The sequence below is a fragment of the Oncorhynchus gorbuscha genome, linkage group LG08 (assembly GCF_021184085.1).
Source record: "Oncorhynchus gorbuscha isolate QuinsamMale2020 ecotype Even-year linkage group LG08, OgorEven_v1.0, whole genome shotgun sequence".
Classification (NCBI taxonomy): domain Eukaryota; kingdom Metazoa; phylum Chordata; class Actinopteri; order Salmoniformes; family Salmonidae; genus Oncorhynchus; species Oncorhynchus gorbuscha.
Genome location: NC_060180.1, coordinates 57,079,278 through 57,105,035, shown reverse-complemented (window position 1 = coordinate 57,105,035; position 25,758 = coordinate 57,079,278). Strand labels below are relative to the sequence as shown.

The window sequence follows — 25,758 nt, the reverse complement described above, 5'->3', positions numbered from 1 at the left end:
GCTCTCCACTTTCTGGACTCTCATAAAAACAGATCAAAAAGGAAATCCTGGATAATTGCAAGGGAGCAGGAGACTTTTCGAGAACCAAATTTCGAGAAGGAAATTTCAGATTTTCAAGGTAGGCCTATTCCAGTACTTGAATTTCTGGGCTCCAAATTCAAGTTCACGTAAGCTGCTTCAAGCCCTTTATATTGTTTAAAATAACATGGAAAACAAAATCTATCTGTCATGTTATTTCATTACCAGATCATATTGTTAAGAGTAAAATAAATATATTTTTAAATGTATTTGTTATTCAGAATACAGTGCCTTGCGAAAGTATTCGGCCCCCTTGAACTTTGCGACCTTTTGCCATATTTCAGGCTTCAAACATAAAGATATAAAACTGTATTTTTTTTGTGAAGAATCAACAACAAGTGGGACACAATCATGAAGTGGAACGACATTTATTGGATATTTCAAACTTTTTTAACAAATCAAAAACTGAAAAATTGGGCGTGCAAAATTATTCAGCCCCTTTACTTTCAGTGTAGCAAACTCTATCCAGAAGTTCAGTGGGGATCTCTGAATGATCCAATGTTGACCTAAATTACTAATGATGATAAATACAATCCACCTGTGTGTAATCAAGTCTCCGTATAAATGCACCTGCACTGTGATAGTCTCAGAGGTCCGTTAAAAGCGCAGAGAGCATCATGAAGAACAAGGAACACACCAGGCAGGTCCGAGATACTGTTGTGAAGAAGTTTAAAGCCGGATTTGGATACAAAAAGATTTCCCAAGCTTTAAACATCCCAAGGAGCACTGTGCAAGCGATAATATTGAAATGGAAGGAGTATCAGACTGCAAATCTACCAAGACCTGGCCGTCCCTCTAAACTTTCAGCTCATACAAGGAGAAGACTGATCAGAGATGCAGCCAAGAGGCCCATGATCACTCTGGATGAACTGCAGAGATCTACAGCTGAGGTGGGAGACTCTGTCCATAGGACAACAATCAGTCATATATTGCACAAATCTGGCCTTTATGGAAGAGTGGCTAGAAGAAAGCCATTTCTTAAAGATATCCATAAAAAGTGTCGTTTAAAGTTTGCCACAAGCCACCTGGGAGACACACCAAACATGTGGAAGAAGGTGCTCTGGTCAGATGAAACCAAAATTAAACTTTTTGGCAACAATGTAAAACGTTATGTTTGGTGTAAAAGCAACACAGCTCATCACCCTGAACACCATCCCCACTGTCAAACATGGTGGTGGCAGCATCATGGTTTGGGCCTGCTTTTCTTCAGCAGGGACAGGGAAGATGGTTAAAATTGATGGGAAGATGGATGGAGCCAAATACAGGACCATTCTGGAAGAAAACCTGATGGAGTCTGCAAAAGACCTGAGACTGGGACGGAGATTTGTCTTCCAACAAGACAATGATCCAAAACATAAAGCAAAATCTACAATGGAATGGTTCAAAAATAAACATATCCAGGTGTTAGAATGGCCAAGTCAAAGTCCAGACCTGAATCCAATCGAGAATCTGTGGAAAGATCTGAAAACTGCTGTTCACAAATGCTCTCCATCCAACCTCACTGAGCTCCAGCTGTTTTGCAAGGAGGAATGGGAAATAAATTCAGTCTCTCGATGTGCAAAACTGATAGAGACATACCCCAAGCGACTTACAGCTGTAATCGCAGCAAAAGGTGGCGCTACAAAGTATTAACTTAAGGGGGCTGAATAATTTTGCACGCCCAATTTTTCAGTTTTTGATTTGTTAAAAAAGTTTGAAATATCCAATAAATGTCGTTCCACTTCACTTGTTGTTGATTCTTCACAAAAAAATACAGTTTTATATCTTTATGTTTGAAGCCTGAAATGTGGCAAACGGTCGCAAAGTTCAAGGGGGCCGAATACTTTCGCAAGGCACTGTAATTAATAGGAATAGCATTGGGTGCTGTGCAAAAGTCTATTTACACAATTGCACACAGTAACCAATCAGCTGGACACCAAATGCGCATCCAGCAAGTATTATGCATAATTATTGAAGAACCACGTTAACGAGGGTATCAATTTAGGTTTTACAGTAAGTATCAAGCGAAGGTGACTTTCGGTTATAAGCATCTGATTTTGCAATCACATTTACTCTCTTGGATTTGTGTGCCCATGAAAACTGTTTTCACCAAATAACATATAGAGACACAAAATGTTACAGAGTTACACTGCATTTCTGATATCTCGATACCAAAAATGTCCCACAGAAGGATCCAGGCTTCTTACAGTGTTCAAGTTCAATGTCTAATTTAACTGATTAATACTTAATATGTGACCAGATGGCTCGAGTCGGTCTTATGTAGCAAAATTTGAAATGGTGTTTCTCACATTGAATAAAAGTAGAGACTCAGAGCTAGAAAATGGTGTATCATACACCACAGTTTAGGAACAATGGGAAAGTAATTTTGTTTTGAAAGTTGATAAACTTGTAATCTCACTTTTGAGAAAATGGCCTTTGAATATTTAGGTACACCTACTAAGAGCTCCTCTTTGTCTACACCCATTCAGCATCATTCACACCATCTTAAGCTTTAGCCTCACCGATCTCTTAAACGGTTAATCCGAGCGTTATGTCCTAACAACAGCGGTCAAGCACCCAAGCTTGCTCGCTACTTCAAGACAAAAATGAGAGAACAGCTCACTGACCATTTTACTCGCCCTAGCGGAGCTATTTACGCTGTTATGTTATCCAGAGCATTGGGGACTGCAACTGTGCTGCTGGCAACAACTTAATTAAGCTTTTTTGCCAAAGTTTACTGACACCGGCCATATTCAACAGGTGTTGAGCGTTCTTAAATTCGTCAGTTATTCTGCGCTCTTGCACACTCAAACGAGAGTACTCGGAAATCAGAGTAATTAACCAGAGCGAATTTACCAGCTACGTCTATCAACAGTTGTCGCAGTGACATCATTAATATTATATTGAAATGGTTACTTGCATAGTGGAGTCACTTGTTTAAGCTACTTCCAAACACAAATGAGAGAACAGCTCACGGACCATTTTACTCGCCCTAGCAGAGCTGGTTAGGCTGTTTTTATGTTATCCAGAGCGTTGGTGACTGCAACTGTAATGCTTTCAATAATTTAATTACACTTTTTAACTAGCAAAGAAAATAGCTCTGAGATATGAATAATATTACTACAGAGATAGCTAGCGAGCCAGCCAGCTAATGTTAGCTAGCTAGCTAACAGTATGGCTGAGAGGTATACCGTATTTTACTTTATACCGATATTGATACACGGACTGGTTTGGTGTTTTACTTTACCTTCTATAACGTTATTTTGATGTTAGGTTTGTTAAATGTGATACGCTGTGTGTAACGTGCCTTTTTATAATTTACTCCGCTACTTGAGTCATCCCTCTCCGCTCTCTCTCTTTCCATGCTGCTTTCCACACAGACCTTGTCCCACCCCTGTCACTCAAGGAGCGCATCAGCTGTTGCTTGGCCACGAGACACTTTCGTTCAGTCCGCATGGTCAATGCAGTACATGCAACAATGTTGATGACAATGTTTGATCTCAATATAAATTCACAAGCATTCTATAATTACAATATTAGTTTGTGATTCTTACATCTGCAAACAGCTAGTTTGTATTTTCTTAGTAAGTTAAGCTAAATCGTGTTAGCCACTAATGCTGATCGCTAGTTAGCTGGCTGGCTAGCTTAATTAGCAAGTTAGTTAGCTGGCTGGCTTGCTAACTTGCTAATTAAAGTATTGAGTCAGTGCAAACGTAGCTAGCTAATATAGCCTGATACCAGTGCTGGTTGAGGCCTACATCAGCATGTTGTTTGTGCAACAGTATCTTCTAAATCAAAGACAAGTATGCGAAGCATGAATATGTTGGCTATATGAATAAAGATTTAATGTAGCCAAAGATTTTAGGGTCACCTAGGAAACACAACATCACTTTGGTTCCTACCCTGTCACTATACACATCCATGGCATTTTCATTTGTTGTCATGTCAAGCAATACTGTATTCAAAGTTCTCACTATTATTTATATTCAAATTATATAATTATAATAGACATTCTATTTCCACAATTCCAAAAGTGACATAAATCACAATTGCAACATTTTGTTAAAAATAAGGCCTAGTATTTTTGCCCATATCGTGGCAGTGTGGAAATTATCTCGAAATGCAGAAATTGATGGAAATGCAGGAAATTATTTTAGGTTGAAGTTGAATTGAACAGTATAAAGCAATCCCAATAAATAATGACCCATTGAAATAATTTAGAATATATGTGTTGCCACCCTAGGGTCACACACTACTCATAAAGCAAATTTGGAACTTTTATTAATCAAATACATAAAATACCGCCAAATACCATTATACCGTCAAAAATGTGAAAAATACAATGATATGATAATTTGGCCATATCGCCCAGCCCTATCTAACAGTACTCTTTGACTTGAAATGAAAACAACTTTCTGACAAAATTATAAAAGTTTAATATCTGAAAATGTAGCTAGGTAGACTATCTTACATGGATGGACGCTTCTCCCTCTGTAGCAGATGCCATGGTTGCCCTTAGTTTCTCCTTATCTATTATACTCTAATTCCACTGATTTCAAAACTCGGTCCTCCAGAAAATGGAGAGCAACACTTATACAGTTCTACTATGCAGGACTAGACAGGATTACCTACTGTACACATATTGACCAGCTCAAATAGACAGAAGCGCGCTACATGGCAGACCAATCCGAACTCATCTCTGGGCATGTCCAACCCACTCATTATCATTACCAATCATGGCTAGCAGGAAGGTTGTTCACTTTTTCTGTGGCTAAACCAACTAGGGTCATAATTTAACCATTTTATTCATATTTACAGATGGCATTAAGTTTGTTATTAAGGCACATGAAAGTTCAAATCTTCCAGAAGGCATTTCTGTCAAGAAACATTCAAATGACTCTCCTGTGAAGTAGTGACACGCGACATACGCGCCACATATATGATATAATGACAACTTACACAGCCATAAATACAAGGACAGAAAAGTCATGTTTAATGTCACATGATTTTGTACAAATCCATCAGGACACCAACCATGATAAAGGGTTAAACATATGTTTTAAACCAACTCATGAATTTTATTGAATGTAGCCATTATCGTCCCTTAAATCTTAATGTAATGACATTAACATTTTTTGCAGATTATTGTCAATGACATCTGTAACAAGTTGTCCAGTGTAGTAAATCCTCACTGTTACGCTAGTTTATAGAAAGACCCACATGCATTTTGATGAGTGAAGGCCTACAGTTAAAGATATTTGGGGGTGCTTTCAATAAGGCCCCATCGTGGGACAGAAGAGGCTTTGGAGACGGAGACAGGATTTATCTCTCTGTTTGGATCATTCCTTGGCTGGGTGAAATACTTGATGTGCCAGCACTTCCCACCAATTTCAAGTTTTTCCTCGCCACATTATTTATCAACTAATCTCACTAGAACTGCTGCAGCTCAACCTCACATGCAGACTAAGCAGACTCTAACCAGCCGCACTGAGCCTTGGATGCTTTGCTCTCTGTGGCAAGTGGAGAGCCATGAAAAGACAAACACTCTGCCCCATTAAAAATGCTTAGTGTTGAGATCACTTCCTCCCTCTGTATTGTACATCATACATTTTTCAGCTTGGGTTAAGGTGTTTGAGTGTGTGTGTGTGTGTGTGCATGTGCCTTTTATGATATTTTTTGCGCATTACTTATTTTGACACTCAACCATCTAAAAGAATGAAAGGGGCCATGTGCTCCTTTTCATGACAAATTGCTTCAGTTAGGCTTCAGACAAAAACAATGTCAGCAGAACAAGAATGTGCTGCAATTATGAGGAACTTATTCCTCCTTTTCAGTAGCCTGTCAACAACGCAGCATCTTATAACAATTTAATGCGAGAGGTGCTCTGATATTGCTAAGTCAGGTATTGTCAAAATGATGTTCAGGGAATTAAAGGAGCATGCCTGTGCTTTCAAAACTTCACTCAGTATGCACTTTCTATATCGTACAGTATCCAACAGATGGAGAGAAGCCCTCGCACAGATAGACATTAGATAAAACATTGCAATGGGGAACACTACCTGCCTCCAATGTCAAACTACACTTGTTTTTCTTCTTCTGTTTTTCTTTTTTACATTTAAGTCCAATTGAGACCAATGTCTATTTTTCAAGGGAGCCCTGCATATTCACAATTTACAAATACAACATAATACAAATATACAAGATTATAAACACACTCAAGAGAAACAATCACATTTTTCAGTAAAGTTGTTCCCAATCAATAACTTGAACTGCCTGAGAGGCACCAGTACATCTAGTTGTACATATTCACGGCATTAGCTAGCTGTTTGTTGATATTGAGTCAAATGGTTGTAGCCATTTTGGGAAAACTTTTTTTTATTTTAATTGATCTTGTGCATTTTATAGCACACCTGTGTCCTGCTCCTCCCAATAGCTTTCAAATGCAGCTTGACGGAAATGAATAACAAATAACAAACAAATAGCCCACCTGATTCCATAAATTCAGTGTTGAAGTTGGTCCAGGATTCCTTGCTTTTGTGCAGATTTTCCTCCATGACTTTGATATCAGCCAAGGGGCAGTTACAATCAGGGAAGTTGGCAGAGCAGCGACACCAGCAGTCATTGTTACGACACAAAAGCTCCCCCTCAGTGTTGCATGCCACGTAGCTGAGAGCAGCCTCCACAAAACGGTTCCGGAGGAATTCTGGAAGGACATCCTGTAAACCTGAGCACAGAGGAAAATATTATAGAATCTTGTCATTTATGCATTATTATATTTTAGTGACCTCAAGTTATACATGTCACGTTTATCCCTCAAAGAGCCTCCATAGCGAGAGCGTAAGTCTAAAAATGAGATGGAAATGACTGTAATTGGGTTAGTTTAGCCACAGCAAGACAAGGGAACCTGGTTGCTAGTAATTGGGCATTAGAGATTATGGTAGAGACTGCAAAACAAAATCCAGAGTGTATGTGATCAAGGTTATGGAACTATGCACTTACGATACTACACTACTTAGGAAATAGGGTGCTATTTGAGACGCAACCAACATTTTGATGGAACAGTTCTATAAAACAATGCCACCCATCAGCCTCCCCTATGGATCTACACCTGCACAAATATCCTACAATTGTTACAGATGCACCTAAAATAGGTGATATGTAATGTGGATAAAGACACCATCTAATCACAAGCACACAATTTAAAAACCCATTATATTTTTGTAGTGTTTAAAATATGCATGATCAATACATATTCATATTATTGCAGAGAGTTCAATAATATGCATTCAATTGTGTGCTTTTTTTCTCTCAAAATGTTTTTGTTTAGTCAGTAGACGTAGGTGTTTGGAATCTAATGATCATGTTATCCTTTGACAAAGGCTCTCTGTCAGTTGCACCACTTTGGACATTTTTCAGGAGCGGGAGTCAATCTGTATGCCTTATTGTGAATATTTATGTGTGTTCCTTGGTATTTACTTTCTGGATTGTGGAGAGCAGACACAATTAGTCACAGTCTTCCATCCCTGCCTTGGCGGCTGCCAGGTTCTGTGAGCCAATAGGAGAGCTAGCTGGCAGAGATAGCTTTAATTTGGGAGACAGCTAAATAACAGACTGCTCCCCAGACCCTCCCTCCTTGCCTCTTTTTGGAGACAGTGTAGTACTTTTCTTTGGAATTGCAAGCTTCAGTTGTCAAGAACAACACTTTCCCATATATCATTTATCTTCCTGTGCTAATGTCTGATCTCTTGTGGGGACTTCAGACTTTTTTGCAAAATAAACTTCTACACATTAGAAGAATATAATGAAACATACACACACACACACACACACACACACACACACACACACACACACACACACACACACACACACACACACACACACACACACACACACACACACACACACACACACACACACACACACACACACACACACACACACACACACACACACACACACACACACACACACACACACACACACACACACACACACACGCACCAAGGCACACACACTCTCTCTTTCTATTTCAAAAAAGAGCTCATATAATGTTACAGATTTCCAACCACCTCTCAGTAGTTACCGGGTCTCTGTCAGCAGGGAGCTTCCTTCAGGAGGCGGCGGTATTAAGTGGGTTGACAATTTAAATGTCAAACCTGAAGAAGGCGCTAGAAATTGGAAAAAACTGTGTTTATAATTGGTGATGGCTGAAAGAAAATAATGCTCAGGGCTCATTCCTCTCCTCACACTACTTTGTGTTTGTTTCACCTTTGACTTGTGGTGACATTCCTGTCGTGGGTGTTCGAAGCAAATTAGTGTTCGCTGAAATGCTTGTCTGCAGACAACCCTACAGCCTGCTTTTAAAGAATTGGAAAATATAACATTTATTAGACCTCTGCCATTTCATATTATTATAGACCACATGGACTTTGAGTTGCAAATAACAGTAGATGTACTGAAAAGGGATTAACTGTCCTTGTTTGTTTTCTAGTAACCCTACTACAATGTTTATCTACTTCAACTTCACACGTAAGCCTATTTGAATAGGGTTATTATCCTTATGGATTTACTAGTGCTGTAAGACACCTTTCGGATTGTAGACCACCACAATTAGATTCATTCTATTATATCCAAATCAAATGTTATTTGTCACATGCACCGAGTACAATAGGTGTAGACCTTACAGTGTAATGCTTACTTACAAGCCCTTAACCAACAATGCAGTTTTAAGAAAATACCAAAAAGTAAGAGATAATATACAGGTGGTAACGGTACAGAGTCTATGTGCGGGTGCGTCAGTGTCGAGGTAATATGTAATATGCACATGAAGGTAGAGTTATTAAAGTGACTATGCATCGATAATAAGAGAGTAGCAACAGCGTGGGGGGGGGGATGCAAATAGTCTGGGTAGCCATTTGATCAGATGTTCAGGAGTCTTATGGCTTGGGGATAGAAGCTGTTTTAGAAGCCTCTTGGACCTAGACTTGGTGCTCCGGTACCGCTTGTCGTGCTGTAGCAGAGAGAACAGTCTATGACTAGGGTGTCTGGAGTCTATGGCAATTTTTGGGGCCTTCCTCTGACACTGCCTGGTATAGAAGTCCTGGATGGCATGCAGCTTTGCCCCGGTGATGTACTGGGCCTTACACATTGCAGTCGGAGGCAGAGCAGTTGCCATACCAGGCAGTGATGCAACCCATCAGGATGCTCTCAATGGTGCAGCTGTAAAAGACTTTGAGGATCTGAGGACCCATGCCAAATCTTTTCAGTCTCCTGAGGGGGAATAGGTTTTGTCGTGCCCTCTTCACGACTGTCTTGGTGTGCTTGGACCATGTTAGTTTGTTGGTGATGTGGATGCCAAGGAACTTGAAGCTCTCAACCTGCTCCAATACAGCACCATCAATGAGAATGGGGGCGTGCTTTTCCTGTAATCCACAATCAGCTCCTTTCTCTTGATCACATTGAGCGGTTGTTGTTCTGGCACCACACGGTCAGTTCTCTGACCTCCTCTCTGAACTCCTCCCTATAGGCTGTCTCATCTTTGTCTGTAATCAGGCCTACCACTGTTGTGTCATCAGCAAACTTAATGATGATGTTGGAGTCATGCCTGGCTGTGCAGTCATGAGTGAACAGGGAGTACAGGAGGGGACTGAGCACGCACCCCTGAAGGGCACCCGTGTTGAGGATCAGCGTGGCGGATGTGTTGTTACCTACCCTTCCCACCTGGGGGTGGCCCGTCAGGAAGTCCAGGATCCAGTTGCAGAGGGAGGTGTTTAGTCCCAGGGTCCTTAGCTTAGTGATGGGCTTTGAGGGCACTATGGTGTTGAATGCTGAGCTGTAGTCAATGAATAGCATTCTCACATAGGTGTTCCTTTAGTCCAGGTGTGAAAGGGCAGTCTGGGGTGCAATAGAGATTGCATCATCTGTGGTTATATTGACCAAAATCCAGTGTTTATATGGCATTTTTAATTAGCTGAAAATAACTGGATTGTAAAAAAAAGTATTCATAATAGTTTCTCTTCATTATATTTTCTATCAATAGAACATTAAGCCACATATAACTTTATTGTGTGATATTCTACTACTCTCAGTCTCCACCTAACCCAAGCTTTACCCAGGTTTCCGTTTTGGCCTATCAGATGTTTGTAATGGCTGCTCAGTGAAATGACCTGTCCTGATTTGTAATAGACGCTTTCTAAAAAACTTTAATGAGTAAGCCTTCCTTCATGAACTGGCCTCTGTAAAATGGTATAGAATCAGCTTGATCCCCTCTGTCGAAAACGCTTGGGCCTTCTTTTTAAAATATTTTCAGTGGTATTGTTAACAAACACACCCCCATAAAGAAAATTAGAATTAAAAACAGGTTCAGCCCCTGGTTCGACCGTGATGTTGCAGAGTTACTCCACCTCAAGAATTGCATTTGGCTGACTGGCTCTCATTCAGGCAATTGATAAATAAGTGCACTCAGGCTATCCGAAAGGCCAAAGTTAGTTACTTTAAGGAGCATTCTCTCTCTGTGGGTCTAACCCCAAGAAGTTCTGGAAAACGGTTAAAGACCTGGAGAATAAACCCTCCTCCTCACAGCTGCCCATGTCCCTTAAAGTTTGATGATATGGTTGTTACTGACAAGAAGCACATTAAGTCAGGATTCCTATTTGACTCAGTCATGCCTCCTTGCCCGTCCAACATTTCTTCATCTCTCACCCCTTTTAATGCGACTATCCCGATGCTTCTCCCTCATTTCCCCTGCCCCGCTACAAGGTTCCTCCCTGCAGGCAGTCACTGAGTCCAAGGTGCTAGAGGAGCTCCTGAAACCTGACCCCAAAAGAACATCTGGGTCGGAAGGTTTAGACCCTTTCTTCTTTTTAAGGTTGCTGCCGCTATCACCGCCAAGCCTATCTCCAACCGTTTTAACCTGTCTCTTCTTTCTGGGGAGGTTCCCATTGCTTGGAAGGCAGCCATGGTTCATCCTTTATTTTAAGGGAGAGATCAAGCTGATCCCAACTGTTATAGGCCTATTTTTATTTAGCCTTGTTTCTCAAAAGTGTTGGAAAAACTGTCTTTCTTGATTTTCAAAAATGTAGAACTAAGAACAGATATAGCCCTTGGTTCACTCCAGACCTCACTGCCCTTGACCAGCACAAACACATCCTGTGGCAATAGTCCCCGCAATATGCAACTGTTCAGAGAAGTCAGGAACCAATACATGCAGTCAATCACCCGTAGCACGCGCTCCAGCAGGTATATTTCACCGCTCATCCCCAAAGCCAACACCTCTTTGGTCGCCTTTCCTTCCAGTTCTCTGCTACCAGTGACTGGAACGAATTGCAAAAATCGCTGAAGCTGGAGACTTTTATTTCCCTCACTAAATTTAAACATGAGCTATCTGAGCAGCTAACTGATCGCTGCAGCTGTACATAGTCCATCTGTAAATAGCCCACCCAATCTACCTACCTCATCCCCATATTGTTTTTATTTACTTTTCTGCTCTTTTGCACACCAGGATCTCTACTTGCACATCAGCATCTGCTAATTTATCACTCCAGTGTTAATCTGCTAAATTGTAATTACTTCGCTACTATGGCCTATTTATTGCCTATTTATTGCCTACCTCCTCACGCCATTTGCACACACTGTGTATCGACTTTCTTTTTTTCTATTCTGTTATTGACTGTACGCTTGTTTATTCCATGTGTTGTTGTTTGTGCTGCACTGCTTTGCTTTATCTTGCTTTATCTTGGCCAGGTCGCAGTTGTAAATGAGAACTTGTTCTCAACTAGCTTACCTGGTTAAATAAAGGTGAAATAAATACAAATATATAAAAAACGCAATCTGGTTTCTGCTCAGGTTATGGATGTGTCAATGCAAACTTAAAGGTCCTCAATGATTATAAGCAATGTTGTGCTGCTATTTTTATTGACTTGGCCAAAGCTTTTGACACCGTAGACCATTCCATTCTTGTGAGCTGGCTAAGGAATATTGGTGTCTCTGAGGGGTCTTTGGCCTCGTTTGCTAACTACCTCTCTCCAAGAGTGCAGTGTATAAAGTCAGAAAATCTGCTTTCTCAGCCTCTGCCTGTCACCACGGGAGTACCCCAAGGCTCAATCCTAGGCCCTACGCTCTTCTCAATTTACATCAACAACATAGCTCAGGCAGTAGGAAGCTCTGTATCCATTTATATGCAGATGATACAGTCTTCTACTCAGCTGGCCCCTCCCCAGATTTTGTGTTAAATGCTCTACAACAAAGCTTTCTTAAGTGTCGAACAAGCTTTCTCTACCCTTAACCTTGTTCTGAACACCTCCAAAACCAAGGTCACGTTGTTTGGAAAGAAGAATGCCCCTCTCCCCACAGGTGTTATTACTACTATCTCTGAGGGTTTAGTGCTTGAGGTAGTCACCTCATACAAGTACTTGGAGTACGGCTAGACAGTACACTGTCCTTCTCTCAGCACATATTAAAGCTGCAGGCTAAAGTTAAATCTAGACTTTGTTTCCTCTATCGTAATCGCTCCTCTTTCACCCCAGCTGCCAAACGAGCCCTGATTCAGATGACCATCCTACCCATGCTAGAATACGGAGACAATTTATAATTTATAGGTCTGAGATATCTACCAGTCACATTATGTTAAAGGTCCCCAAAGCACACACATCTCTGGGTCGCTCGTCTTTTCAGTTCGCTGCAGCTAGCGACTGGAACGAGCTGCAACAAACACTCAAACTTGACAGTTTTATCGCAATCTCTCCATTCAAAGACTCAATCATAGACACTCATATTGACAGTTGTGGCTGCTTTGCGTGATGTATTGTTGTCTCTACCTTCTTGCCCTTTGTGCTGTTGTCTGTGCCCAATAATGTTTGTGCCATGTTTTGTGCTGCTACTATGTTGTGTTGCTACCATTTTGTTGTCATGTTGTGTAGCTACCATGCTGTGTTGTCATGTCTTGCTGCCTTGCTATGTTGTTGTCTTAGGTCTGTCTTTATGTAGTGTTGTGTTGTCTCTCTTGTCGTGATGTGTGTTTCTTCCTATACTTATGTTATTTTTTTATATATATTTTTTATCTCAACCCCTGTCCCCGCAGGAGGTCTTTTGCCTTTTCGTAGGCCGTCATTCTAAATAAGAATTTGTTCTTAACTGACTTGCCTAGTTAAATAAATGTTAAATAAATAAATAAAAACATGGTTCTTTAAACCATTCGTTGTTGCTAGCTATCCCTGTGGTGTCCATGGGAATACCAGCTTGGCTAGTGAGATGCTGTTCCTCCATCCTTGGACTGTGTCCTGGCCATCTGGGCCTCATTATGTCTGATCTTTGCCCAATCACCTATTGTCTAGCCTCTCCTTCTGGACCGGTGCAGCCATGATGGACCTGCTGGTTGGACTTGCTAGGAGCCAGGGCTCATGATGGCTTCTCCAGGTTATGGAAGCAGCATTCAAAGTCAGAATCCCAAATGGCACCCTATTCCCTATATAGTGCACTAACCTTGGCCTTCTGGGCAAAAGTAGTGCACCGTGTATGGAATATAGGGTACCATTTGGAACTTCACCAAATCTTTTATTTTACTGCGTTAAAGCACTAGTCCATAGTAGATGGATGAATCCATAACCAAAAAAATCCCAAACACAAGGATTTAAAAAACCTTACTTCACAAATATGATTTATGATCTGAGATTTGATCATGCAGGAGTCTGAATTAATTTCTTGAATAGTCTTGAGGAGTGAATAACGTGTCCACTGATTTGAAGCACTGATCTACACCTATCTAAATCATAGGGCATTGGTTGGATAGATCAGAGCTGGAAAGAACCGTGAATAACACAAGGGGAAATACAAAGCCTTTGCCTGGAGAGTGTACTGTTTGCAGTAAAGGTTATCCACCTAAATAATCACTTACATCCCGTTGAAGAGTTATGATCATTTCAAACTTAAATCATTTTCTCTTCCTGGCAAAAAAAATAATATTTTTTGTGGATTCCAAGTCATTTGTCTTACAGAATAAACACACTGTACCATAAAATGAGATGAAGTGCAAGGAACATACTGAGTATATTATTAAACACATAAAAATATAATGAAAAGAAAGGGCGTTCAAGTCAATGATGGCATAATGGGTGGGCTGGCAGCCATTTTGAGTGCACTCATGCCAGGAAGTAAAAGCTAGGATAAAAATATACAGGTTAAGATAAGAGGATTCTAATATCCCATAAGTCTTTGGGAACAGCTTCCATATTCGTAATGACTGGGAGTGAATGGTAGAAATCATAGTGAATTTCAGATAACTACTCAGCGAACACATGCTGTAGCGTAACTGCTTTACTGTCATTCTATTCATTTATTTGAGATGTTTTGAACATAATCTACATTGTTTTCAATGCTAATCCTGTATAATCAGCAACGGTGCTGATCGCATGAATTTCTTAATTATTTTCGAACACTTCCTCATGGAATTATTAAGTTGTCTTAACCTTCCCATCTTCAACCTAGAGTAAAAGTAGTGGAGGGGAGTCGACTCAAAAATAATCGATTAATCGACTCCTTGCCCGTCAACTCCCGGTGTCAACTCATTATTTCTGGGTGTCAAGCTTCGATTCCGCTAGGAATCGACTCCTAAGATCCAGTATTTTTGCAACAGAGGAAACTATTTGCCGTAGTCTACTTCGAGAACACAAACGATCGTATCTCTCACAGTAAAGAAAGCGTGAGCTAGCGCGGGAGAGAGAGATGGGATGGGATGTGCATTGCCAGGAAGTTATGCAGGCAAGCAGACAGTTAGGCAGACTGTACAAGCATCTGTAATCAAAAGATGTAGGCTATAGGATATCTAAATGCTGTATTTTTCAATTTCTTCGCTTGCGATGTCTAATGGAAGTTCACTAGCCTAAAGTAGGAGCTACCAATGAGTAGGCTGAGCTTTTTCTACATGCAACAGACCGAAGACCAAACACATACTAGAATCTTTCATAGCAAAGAGAAAGAGGAGCAGGCGAGCCAGTGAGGGCAACCGCTATGCTTGGTAATCTGTATCTAGTAATATCTTGTCTAGCAATGCCTCGTAAATTCCCGAAAAGTATATTAAAGTATATATTAGGCTATCAATTAGTATGGTTAAGCTATTCTTCATAGTGCCAGGGAATTGAAGTTTAACATCGCCGAATGCACACATTTAATTAGGCCGAAATGTGCAATAAAAGGTATTGTATGTGCCTATATGTTATTTTATGAAAACCTGGCTGACTGTTGTTGTCCTAGGACAGGGCATTCCAACCCTGTTCTTGGAGAGTTACCTTCTCATAGGTTTTTGCTCCAACCCCAGTTGTAACTAACCTGATTCAGTTCATTAACCAGCCAATGGAGGCTGCTGATTCAGACATGGTAGATTAGGGTAGGAATGAAAACCTACAGGATGGTAGCTATCCACGAACAGGGCTGGAGAGCATTGTCCTCTGCAATAGATCACAAAGCATCCCCGCTAAACTTTTTGGAAATGGCAAGTTCACTTTCTCATCCATAAACACAGTCAAGTGCAAATACGGTTCAGCAGCTCAAATCAGCAGGATGTTGGGGCATTATTATTAGGAAGGTCGTCGACAATGGATCATTAAAATAATGATTATAATCACACTTCATGAATGTTTATATTAAAGGTAGACCTATACATTTGGCAGCCAAGCACGAATTATCAGTGTATGTAGCTAGCCTATTATCGTCTAAACATGACATTGAGATATCTTCACACCTACAATTAAAACCTCCATAAGAGTCAATTAAATTTGAAAAAAATGTGGAATTACAGGGGCAGTTTTGAAAAACAAATCCTGTGTGAATCATCCCCTGGAATAATGCACATGCTTGGATAATAATTACAAAACCAACATCTCTAATAATTCCTGTTCGAATAGGGCTACAACATGGCAAAGAATAGGCTTATCAGCGTTGAGTGCTCCGCATCATCCCATGGGATCAGCCAAGTTTGCACACAGCAGAAATATCTGAAATATTCTAGTACCTACACACCACCTTCTAAATTCAAACAAAAATGACTTTTATAGGATAAATTGGTGAGAAAATGGGCAGCATCATGCTCATGTCTGTCCTCTAGAACGCAAATGTAGTCTTTCTAGTAGGACTCTGCAATAATGAGGTGGTGTCTACGTGTGTGCGCCTCCATTTCAGCATGTTTTGGGAATCGACCACAGGAATCTAAGTCAACTCCACAAATTCTGGAGTTGTGCACCATTAAGGGCAAGTAAAATGGTCAAAGTGAGGTGTTCTCTCATTTTTGTCTGGAAGTAACTAGCAAGCTATGCAAAGTTAGCCTGTTAGCTTGGATCCTTGACACCCGTTGAGAGGTCAGAACGCAACTCCTCGGCCAGAGCTTCCAGTGTGCGCTTTGAACTCTACGAGAGCGAAACACTCTGAATTTACGAAAGGACAATCTGATAACGCTCTGAATAACACTCTGGCACTGCATGAGCCACATCATTTAGCATCATTTGAATGAACATTCTACATTACCATGGCAATCCAGCATCAGTTAATAGAACCTTCCAAAATACCATGGGAATTACTGCATCTTATAAAACTGGTTGTTTGGATCCTGGATGCTGATAGCAGGGAGTTAGAGTACCACAATTCCCGCATTCCACGGGTAATGCCTGTATCAGTTCCATTAGATTTTTCAATGCACATGAACTGTCCCATAGCCCAGCCAGTCAATTTATAAACTTCATGGACAAAAGTGTCTAGACAATTATTTCCCCATTCTATTAGCCTAGCATTTGGTTTGGTACAACAGGGTTATTATAAGCCTCGCTGTGTGCCTTTCCGACCTGCACAACATATTGCAGGTGTTTTTTTGTGTGATCTCCTCCGTGCTCTGCATATGACCGTGAATGATAGCTTCTCTGATCCAGGTGAATTCATTTATCAGGATCCTTATAATGCATATATCCAAATAATTGGCAATAGAAACAAAGATAAAACAAATGAAAATGCACATACTTTGCTGTCATTTCAGCTGCTTGATGTGATTGCGTGTTAGCTGTAGTTGGCTAACTACCTAGCAAAAGAGAAGTAATGTTAGCCTAGCTATCCTCCATAACTATCTTATTGACCCGACAATCAGCTAGCTGGTTGTTGCCTGCCTATTTATAAATAATTTTTTAAAGTTCTTGTCTATCTTGTAATAATTGAACCTCTGTTAGCTAGCTACATGCCAATGATTTGTTGGCAAGTAGTTCATTCTATTAATGCAGAATTAATAGAATGAACAACTGGGTCTGAAACATAAGAATATAATTAACGACTAGCCTCATTGGTTAGCAACTTCAGAACCTCAGAACTAACAACTGACTTTTGCCCGGACTATATTGTCTAGTGGAAGGATGTATAAAAACAAATTTACTAATTTTTGTAAAATGTTGCTAATCTTTTTTGTTATATATATGTTGGCAACCGTTTTATAAAAGCAATAAGGCCCTGAAACCCATGGATTATCATATGATAACTCCCTCCTAAGGGCTGTTTCCCAGCCCTAGGCTTTGCCTCAGGCCAAAGAACAGCTCTTACCAGTCAAATTGCCAGGGTTAGAGCTTCCAATACAGTTTTATTCATTTTATTTATATGATTATACACAAATATAGTAGAACACAGTTCAACCATTTTGAGAAAGGAGTAAAATAGCTTACCTTTTAGATGTATTTTATTTTCAGGACTGTGTACCAAGACAGAGCTAACAGAATCAAGGCTGTCATAGTTACTGCATCCAAGTGGCCCAGTCCTAGTTTCTGTTACCTAGGAAACAAGGAGATATTTTAAACCTTATTACTGGTGAATCATGCACCTGTTTGTTCCCGTTTCTGGCAGTAAAGTAAACAGTACGGGCGGTTTCTAACCATACCAAAATACTTCTGCACTCATCTGAGACGATAGTCAGAGAACCAATCATCTTAACTATTTTTCAGATGTCACATCTGTCAAAAAATGCTATCTTGCCAAAAGCCAGGAGAAATCTGAAAAAAAGAAAACATGCCCCTGCAACTCCTGTCATTGAAATATTAATGATTTATGAATAATATACAGTAGTACGGAAAGGCAAGATCCTGTACATATAAGACTTTACAAAAAAAAGTTTCCAAAAGGGTTCTTCAGCTCTACCCATAGGAGAACCCTTTTGGTTCATATAGAACCCTCTGTGGAAAGGGTTCTACATGGAACCCAAAAGTAATTATTTAAAGGGTTCTCCTATGGGGACAGCCGATGAACCCTTTTAGGTTCTAGATAGCATGTTTTTTCTGAGTGCAGTTAGTTATTGGATGAGAAGAATGTACAAGAACACGATAGTGAAAGATGTTGGTTTCTGAGTATATGCTAATGATGGGAGAACTAGCAATAATACTAACGATATGCCTCTGGCTGAGCAATTTTGACCAATAAATTATGTCTTACAAATGATGTGATGTCACTTTGTCCTCATAAAATCTCACCCATCAATATAAACCTCCCTTGCAAATCTCCTTCCAAATCTCCCTTGCAGTTATGTAGGAGTAAGACTGTATTTATTGTCAAAGAAATGCTGCCAGTAAGCTACAATAGACTCAATTAATATGGCATTTTACAAATTATTCATTGTAAAATATTGTTTTTCAATTGACCCCTGTCAAACAATACCAAGTCAGTGCAACAATACATGCTATGCATTGTGAACTATACTGCATTCGTCTTACTGTTGTGTCTGTGAAGGTGTCTGTGAATATGTTTCAACTGCAGTTGTGTCAGTTGAATCTGTTTCAACTATAAGACTGCAATATATTCTGACTAAATTGAAGTACTTCATGGTCACCCTGCATTACCATAAGACAATATATTTAATTCCTCCTCCAGAGGTTTCATTGCAACCACAAAGCCTAAAGGCACGTACACAGACAGGTCAAGCACATCCCACTCTCTCCTGGATGATTAGCTGAGTTGACAGAGCATTGAGGAGAAGGTGGCTCACATATTAGAGATGATAATTTTGCAAAAATGTAACCAGCAGCTTCTCGTCTTGAAGCACTGCAGGGTTGAAGTCTTCTTAATGTGAGTGTTAAACTGTCTATCCTTTCACATAGTTTTAAACACTGATTCCCGGTGCTTCATAATGTTATTTAGACGGTTCTGCTGTCTGCCAGTTAGCTTGGATACATATAACTAGTACAGCCCATTGTGAAACTTTCTGACAAAGTTTGATGATGGTACCAGTACTCTATAAAATGGTAATGGATGCTCTATAGACTTTGACAAATAATCTTACATTCCAAACAGAGCTATTGAAGTAGATTGAGTTAAATGCAGTTTAAAGTAGATCAAGCTGGAGCATACATTATAGGACTGTTACTGGGATCATGTCATATTGCTATCATTATCGTTATATTTTGCTCTCGGTGTAGTCTAAGCTCAAACATACTTGCAATATCCTGAGGACAATGGAGTGTCATAACAAATAATGGCAGTGTACTGTATGTGGTCATGACAGTGAAGTGTACCATAGGTCAAATGGGACATTTGTCCTCTAGAGGCAACCAGAGAACAACAGAGATCATATGGTATATAGCTGTGCTGGTAAATACCTAGAAAGTATTTACTCTAAAATACTCTAACATATACTGTAACCCATTTCTCAATTTAAGGTACAATATGAATGAGTAGCTTACCAGGATGTTGTCTAAATAAGGGAAAGTCTGATCATTAAAAGCACAAAATACCCCACTTGAATCTAATAGGCAAATTGGAAAATCCCTAGTTGCAATGCATTACGGTACAGCCTGTATGGCACTTTCTCCTTGATGTAAAATAAAATCTGAAAAGCTTTTTAAGAGCCACAGCACAACATGTTGGAAAACACTTGTCTAAAATCACGATCAAGTCCGAAATGTTCAGAATAAGTTATTTTATCCGAGATGAAAAGTTGAAAAATCTTAGATGTTATTTGAATAAACGTTGAACGCCAACCCTGTCCACCGACTCGCCTCCCGTCATCATGATACATCAGTACTCAATGCATGCATTGAGTACTGCATTGTGCATTGCTCAGAATACTGCCTTTTAAAGTGTGTGTGTGTGTGTGTGTGTGTGTGTGTGTGTGTGTGTGTGTGTGTGTGTGTGTGTGTGTGTGTGTGTGTGTGTGTGTGTGTGTGTGTGTGTGTGTGTGTGTGTGTGTGTGTGTGTGTGTGTGTGTGTGTGTGTGTGTGTGTGTGTGTGTGTGTGTGTGTGTGTGTGTGTGTGTGTGTGTGTGTGTGTGTGTAACTCAAATGTATGCTGAGTAATTAGCTGCTAAGCAACAAAACATTACCCATGCAACCTTTTCTTACTGGAGTTGAGCATTGTATTTCAGAAACACGGAACGATTTCTCAATGCCAAAGGTTTCAGTAGCCTACCATCATTCTATTTCACATTCAAATGAAAACTAACCGGCCAAAAACTCCCATGTACAACCCACTGACAAATTGGATATACTCTAGCAAACTAATCGAATATATTCTGAAAAAGAAACGGGATGCTTCAATGACTGAGTGTCCTTGAGAGTAGCAGTAGATTTACCTTTATGGCGGAGGTGGCTATCTGTAGGTGGTGAAGTCTTCTTAAGGTGCTCTCGCGGTCTGTGAAATAAGAGGCAGCCAACTGATGCAGTACTTCCAGGGAGACCACCGAGCTGTTTCCCTGCCCCTCCCATTTCTTACTGAGCTTCTGCTTATCCAGGAAGATTGTCAACGATTCTTCTCCTGTAGAAAGAAATAATAGAAGAGAAAAGAAAAGAAAAGAAAAATAGAATGACTTTTTTTTCCCCAGAGGGAACTTCAGTCAAATATACACACAGTCCTTAATACTAATGAACAACTAGAACAACTGGCTCACTCATAATGACAATACATTTGTAATACTCGTTGAGAGTAATGGGTGACATTATCCTCCACGAGAGGAATTAACGGAGGTATTCAGACAAAAGTTCATAGACTGCAGACAGATTATAAAGGTCTTTCTCTGTCTTGTATGAATCCCCAGACTTTTCAAAATAACACCATAGTATTCACATGATTCTGCTCGACCAGACAGTGGACCTCTTCTACCTTGGGGCTATGAGATGCCATCAGCACCCAGCAGAAGAATGTGTGCATTGCTATTTGCGATCATCTCATTAGCATGCAGTGTATGGTCCATCCCTTTTGATTTGAGCCATTGATTACAAAAGCTCACTATGGCTTTGCCACTGCATTCATCTCTCTTGTCTTTTAGACTCTGTAACTTCACTTCATCAATCCACCATTAAGTGACATCATAATTAGTGCCCACATCTCATCAGGCATAATGTTCTGGTTGATGTCACAGCAAATGTTTTGAGACCAGGACCATGACTGTTCAATCAATTATTTAGATGCTAGGCGGAGTATTGCATTCCACATCTCGAACTAGAACTATTGACATTTCCTTATGTATCCAGCAGTACCTCAATCATGGATTGTCAAATCAACACCAAGCAGGTGTTGTCCATACCAATAGAGAATGACTGACAATATGTATTGAAGCTAGAATCCTTCATTTAAATAGTAACAAAGCGTTCTAACTGCCCCTGTTTCGCTAAAAAGCTAAGGGATGGAGCTGGAAAACCCCTCAAATTCATAGACAGAGCTATGCAGGAACATCCATAATATGAAAGGTACAGTTTTAACCATGTTTTGAGGCTATACAGTGTTTGTTAACATTTAGGTTGTTTACAAACATTGGAGTAAAACAAGCTTATATTTTGGGTTATGAATAACAGTTGAACTAAGCTCATTGGGCATTTATGTGTCTTTTATATAGTTTACATAGTCTTCATTAACAATGGATATACCTCTTTATATGTGAAAAAAAAGTGATGTAGCAACTAAGGATTCTAGCTTTAACGGTAACTCATGTTGAATAGTAAAAACAAAGTTTCTGTTGACATAAATGACCAGTATGACAATGTCACCAGTGATACCAAGAGCACAGTGTTACACATACGAGTAACCTTTGGCTTGTTTTGAGGCAGTCAACATGATCAATATCTAAGGAGATGACATTACACTGAAGCTATTTTGAGAACAAACTGAGATGCGCAACAACATCCCTTAGCCACATAGCCTAGAGCCAAGTGCCACTGAGTCGGTGTATGTGAAGCTGCTTACCTCCTAGCGTAGCAGACACCAGAAAGTGTGTCCCATATTTCTTGATCAAGTTCTCGTGGATCTGCTGCAGACTTGGCCTTCGACCCAGCAGCCTCAGGTTGCGTAGAAACTCCGGCGCCAGTGGCAAGGGGGCCTTAAAAACTTCCCTCTTCTCTGTGGCCAAGCTGTTTACTTTCCAATGGCTGAATTCCCTGCAAGTGAACCATTGGAGAATTTGGAAATTTGGACAAATCTGATTCATGGTGATTGGATCATTTCATAGGTTGATACTTGCATATTTGAAAGAATTCAAATATCACCAGAAGATGTGCATACATTTGCAGTAAAAACTACTATTCAGTGCTGGCAGGGTAGCCTAGTGGTTAGAGCATTTGGCTAGTAACTGAAAGGTTGCAAGTTCAAATCCCAGAGCTGATAGGGGACAATCTGTCATTCTGCTCCTGAACTATGCAGTTAACCCACTGTTCCTAGGCTGTCATTGAAAATAAGAATTTGTTCTTAACTGACTTCCCTAGTTAAATAAAGGTAAAATAAATAAATAAATGAATATGTATGTATTCCTTCAGAACATAAAATAACAGAACAGTGACATGCTGTTGTCCCAAGGGGAAAATAGAATTTGACATTCCACATCAACACTTATTTTGCAGATTATTTGAAGTCAGCATTACAATAGTGACAACCAGCTGTTACATTAGTTGTGTATGATTATCATAGACATTAAATACATTTGCACTTACATGACAACATACAAAACATGGAAAGTGTTTGATCATGATTCAGTGTAAGAAAGTATAGAAAACACGTTTAGTCCAACCTAACACTACATAGGCATTATGCCATAGGAATAACATTGGTAGTACAATGTAAGTACAAGGTAATTCAACTATAATTGCATACTGTTACACAATTTCAAAGACTAAGAACGACGTTACAGTCCAACTCTTTAGTCATATCCCAGTTTACCTATTTGTTTATGGCCTTGCCAACACCTAGCATCCTGTTTTTTCAATTATATGACCAAAAAGATATTACATTTTATTTGGAACAGCAAAACAGAATAAATTAAAAGGGCCGATTTATATAATTAATATGAATTCAGAGCTTAGAAATGATTGAATATTAGAGCATTAGACCTCTCACTAAAAGGCATCAGTCATACAAAAGTTTAAATGCAAATTGGTTCTCTGGCAGATAAGTAAGAATGTCTCACCCCATGTTGACAAATGGCCTTTTTCCCTTTATTCAGATTACATCCTCTCACTTTCAGTTATTTGAAAATGAACCAATCTCCAAAATATAGCTATTTTTAAAATAACCCATAGAAAGTTGCTTGCAATTTAAGTTTAATCCACCAGAAAAACAAAACAAATAATACAACAAATATTGTGGTTAAACTCAAATGGAAGAAGTAAAAAATAAGGAACTTGACTGTCGGCCGTGCATTAAAGACCAAAATTGGTTAAAGGAAAGTGTGATAAATAAAAAAGTATACCAGTTTAACTTAGGGACCAACGTATGAACAGCTGTGCCATATAGATTGTAAATATTTGGGAAGAGATTGTCAATGTTCCGATTCCATGGTAAATGGTTTATGAACTGATACGCAAAACAACGCTGGATGCAAAACTTAGAATTGTTCAATTTAAATGATTATTCAAAGTTCTTGCAACCAATAAAATGTTATATAAATGGGGGGATACAACCATCCCAGCTCTGCAGATTTGGCTGATAAGAGACAGAATCATTAGATAATTTGTTTTGGTACTGTAAATATGTAGCTTGTTTTTGGACACAGGTCCAGGAATGGCTGAAGAATTGCAACATTTTCCTCTGCAGATAGCACTACTGGGTGATTTGAAAAATCATAGTCTATCGATCAATAATACAAGAATACTCTTAGCAACAACAACAAAAAGTATATTTAATTTACAATCTGTAGAAACTATGAGAATAGAAAGGTTCAGAACTTTTGTGAAACATCACAGAACAGTTATATATAAATATATGGCAAATAGAAATCCAAAATGGATGGTGTTGAGAGATAGATGGGAGGGGTTGAGTGGAGCTGAAGGGTGGCATTAATAACAAGATAACTGCAATATAATATACTGTGTCCATGAAATGTTTATACTATAGGTTCAGAACTTTTGTGGAACAGCACAGTTAATAATATATGGCAAATCGAAATCAAACTGGATGGTCTTCAGAAATAGATAGGAGGGTAGCAGAGAGATAGGGAGTAAAAACAAACAAAAGATAGATATTGTAAAATAGATTGTGTCTGTAAAATGTATATAGTATGTATTAGCTGGAAGTGGAAACTAAAGTGTTGTTGTTCATTAGTTTACTCCAATTAGGGGAGGTAGGGTTAGTGGAAAATAATAAACGAAAATATATTTTAAAAATATGTGTATATTGTAATGAACTTCGTCTGTTGTTTGTAGAGAGTCAGACCGAAATGCAGCGTGTAGGTTACTCATGACTTTTAATAAAGAAAAATGCGGTACATGAAAATAACTGAAAATACAAAAACAACAAACGAGTGAATCTAATACAGCCTATCTGGTGACTAACACAGAGACAGGTACAATCGCCCACGAAATACAACGCGCACTCAAGCTACCTAAATACGGATCCCAATCCGAGACAACTAGAATCAGCTGACTCCAATTAGGAATCGCCTCAGGCAGCCAAGCCTAACTAGACACACCCCTACTAATACACACTCCCAATTAATACAAACCCCAATACGAAATACAACATATAAACCCATGTCACACCCTGGCCTACCCAAACATATAACAAAAACACAAGATACAATGACCAAGGCATGACATATATATGTGTATATATATATATATGTATTTTATATGTATGTGTGTTTGTATGTACAGTTGAAGTCGGATGTTTACATACACCTTAGCCAACTACATTTAAACTCAGTTTTTCACAATTCCTGACATTTAATCCTAGTAAAAATGCCCTGTTTTAGCTCAGTAATGATCACCACTTTATTTTAAGAATGTGAAATGTCAGAATAATAGTAGAGAGAATGATTTATTTCAGTTTTTATTTCTTTCAACACATTCCCAGTTGGTCAGAAGTTTACATACAGTCAAATAGTATTTGGTAGCATTGCCTTTAAATTGTTTAACTTGGGTCAAACGTTTCAGGTAGCCTTCTACAAGCTTCCACAATAAGTTGGGTGAATTTTGGCCCATTCCTCCTGACAGAGCTGGTGTAACTGAGATAGGCTTGCAGGCCTCCTTGCTCGCACACGATTTTTCAGTTCTGCCGTCAGGGCTTTGTGATGGCCGCTCCAATACCTTGACTTTGTTGTCCTTAAATTTTGCCATACCTTCGGAAGTATGCTTGTGGTCATTGTCCATTGGGAAGACCCATTTGCGACCAAACTTTAACTTCCAGTCTTGAGATCTTGCTTCAATGGATATAGATACTTTTGTACCCGTTTCTACAATTATTTTTCCGAGGTCTTGGATGACTTCTTTTGAT

At 39.5% G+C, this 25,758-nt stretch overlaps 1 protein-coding gene across 1 annotated transcript in view; it reads right to left on the bottom strand.

Annotated features, from left to right (window-relative positions):
• The window catches only part of LOC124041874 (BMP/retinoic acid-inducible neural-specific protein 3-like), a 106,200-nt gene that overhangs the window by 35,412 nt on the left and 45,030 nt on the right, over nt 1-25,758 (bottom strand). The window contains exons 3-6 of the mRNA XM_046359971.1: nt 22,243-22,433; nt 20,636-20,817; nt 17,745-17,850; nt 6,545-6,781 (exon numbers count right to left, since the gene is read on the bottom strand). Coding sequence (XP_046215927.1) covers nt 6,545-6,781; nt 17,745-17,850; nt 20,636-20,817; nt 22,243-22,433 — 716 coding nt within the window. The remainder of the gene's footprint in view (nt 1-6,544; nt 6,782-17,744; nt 17,851-20,635; nt 20,818-22,242; nt 22,434-25,758) is intronic.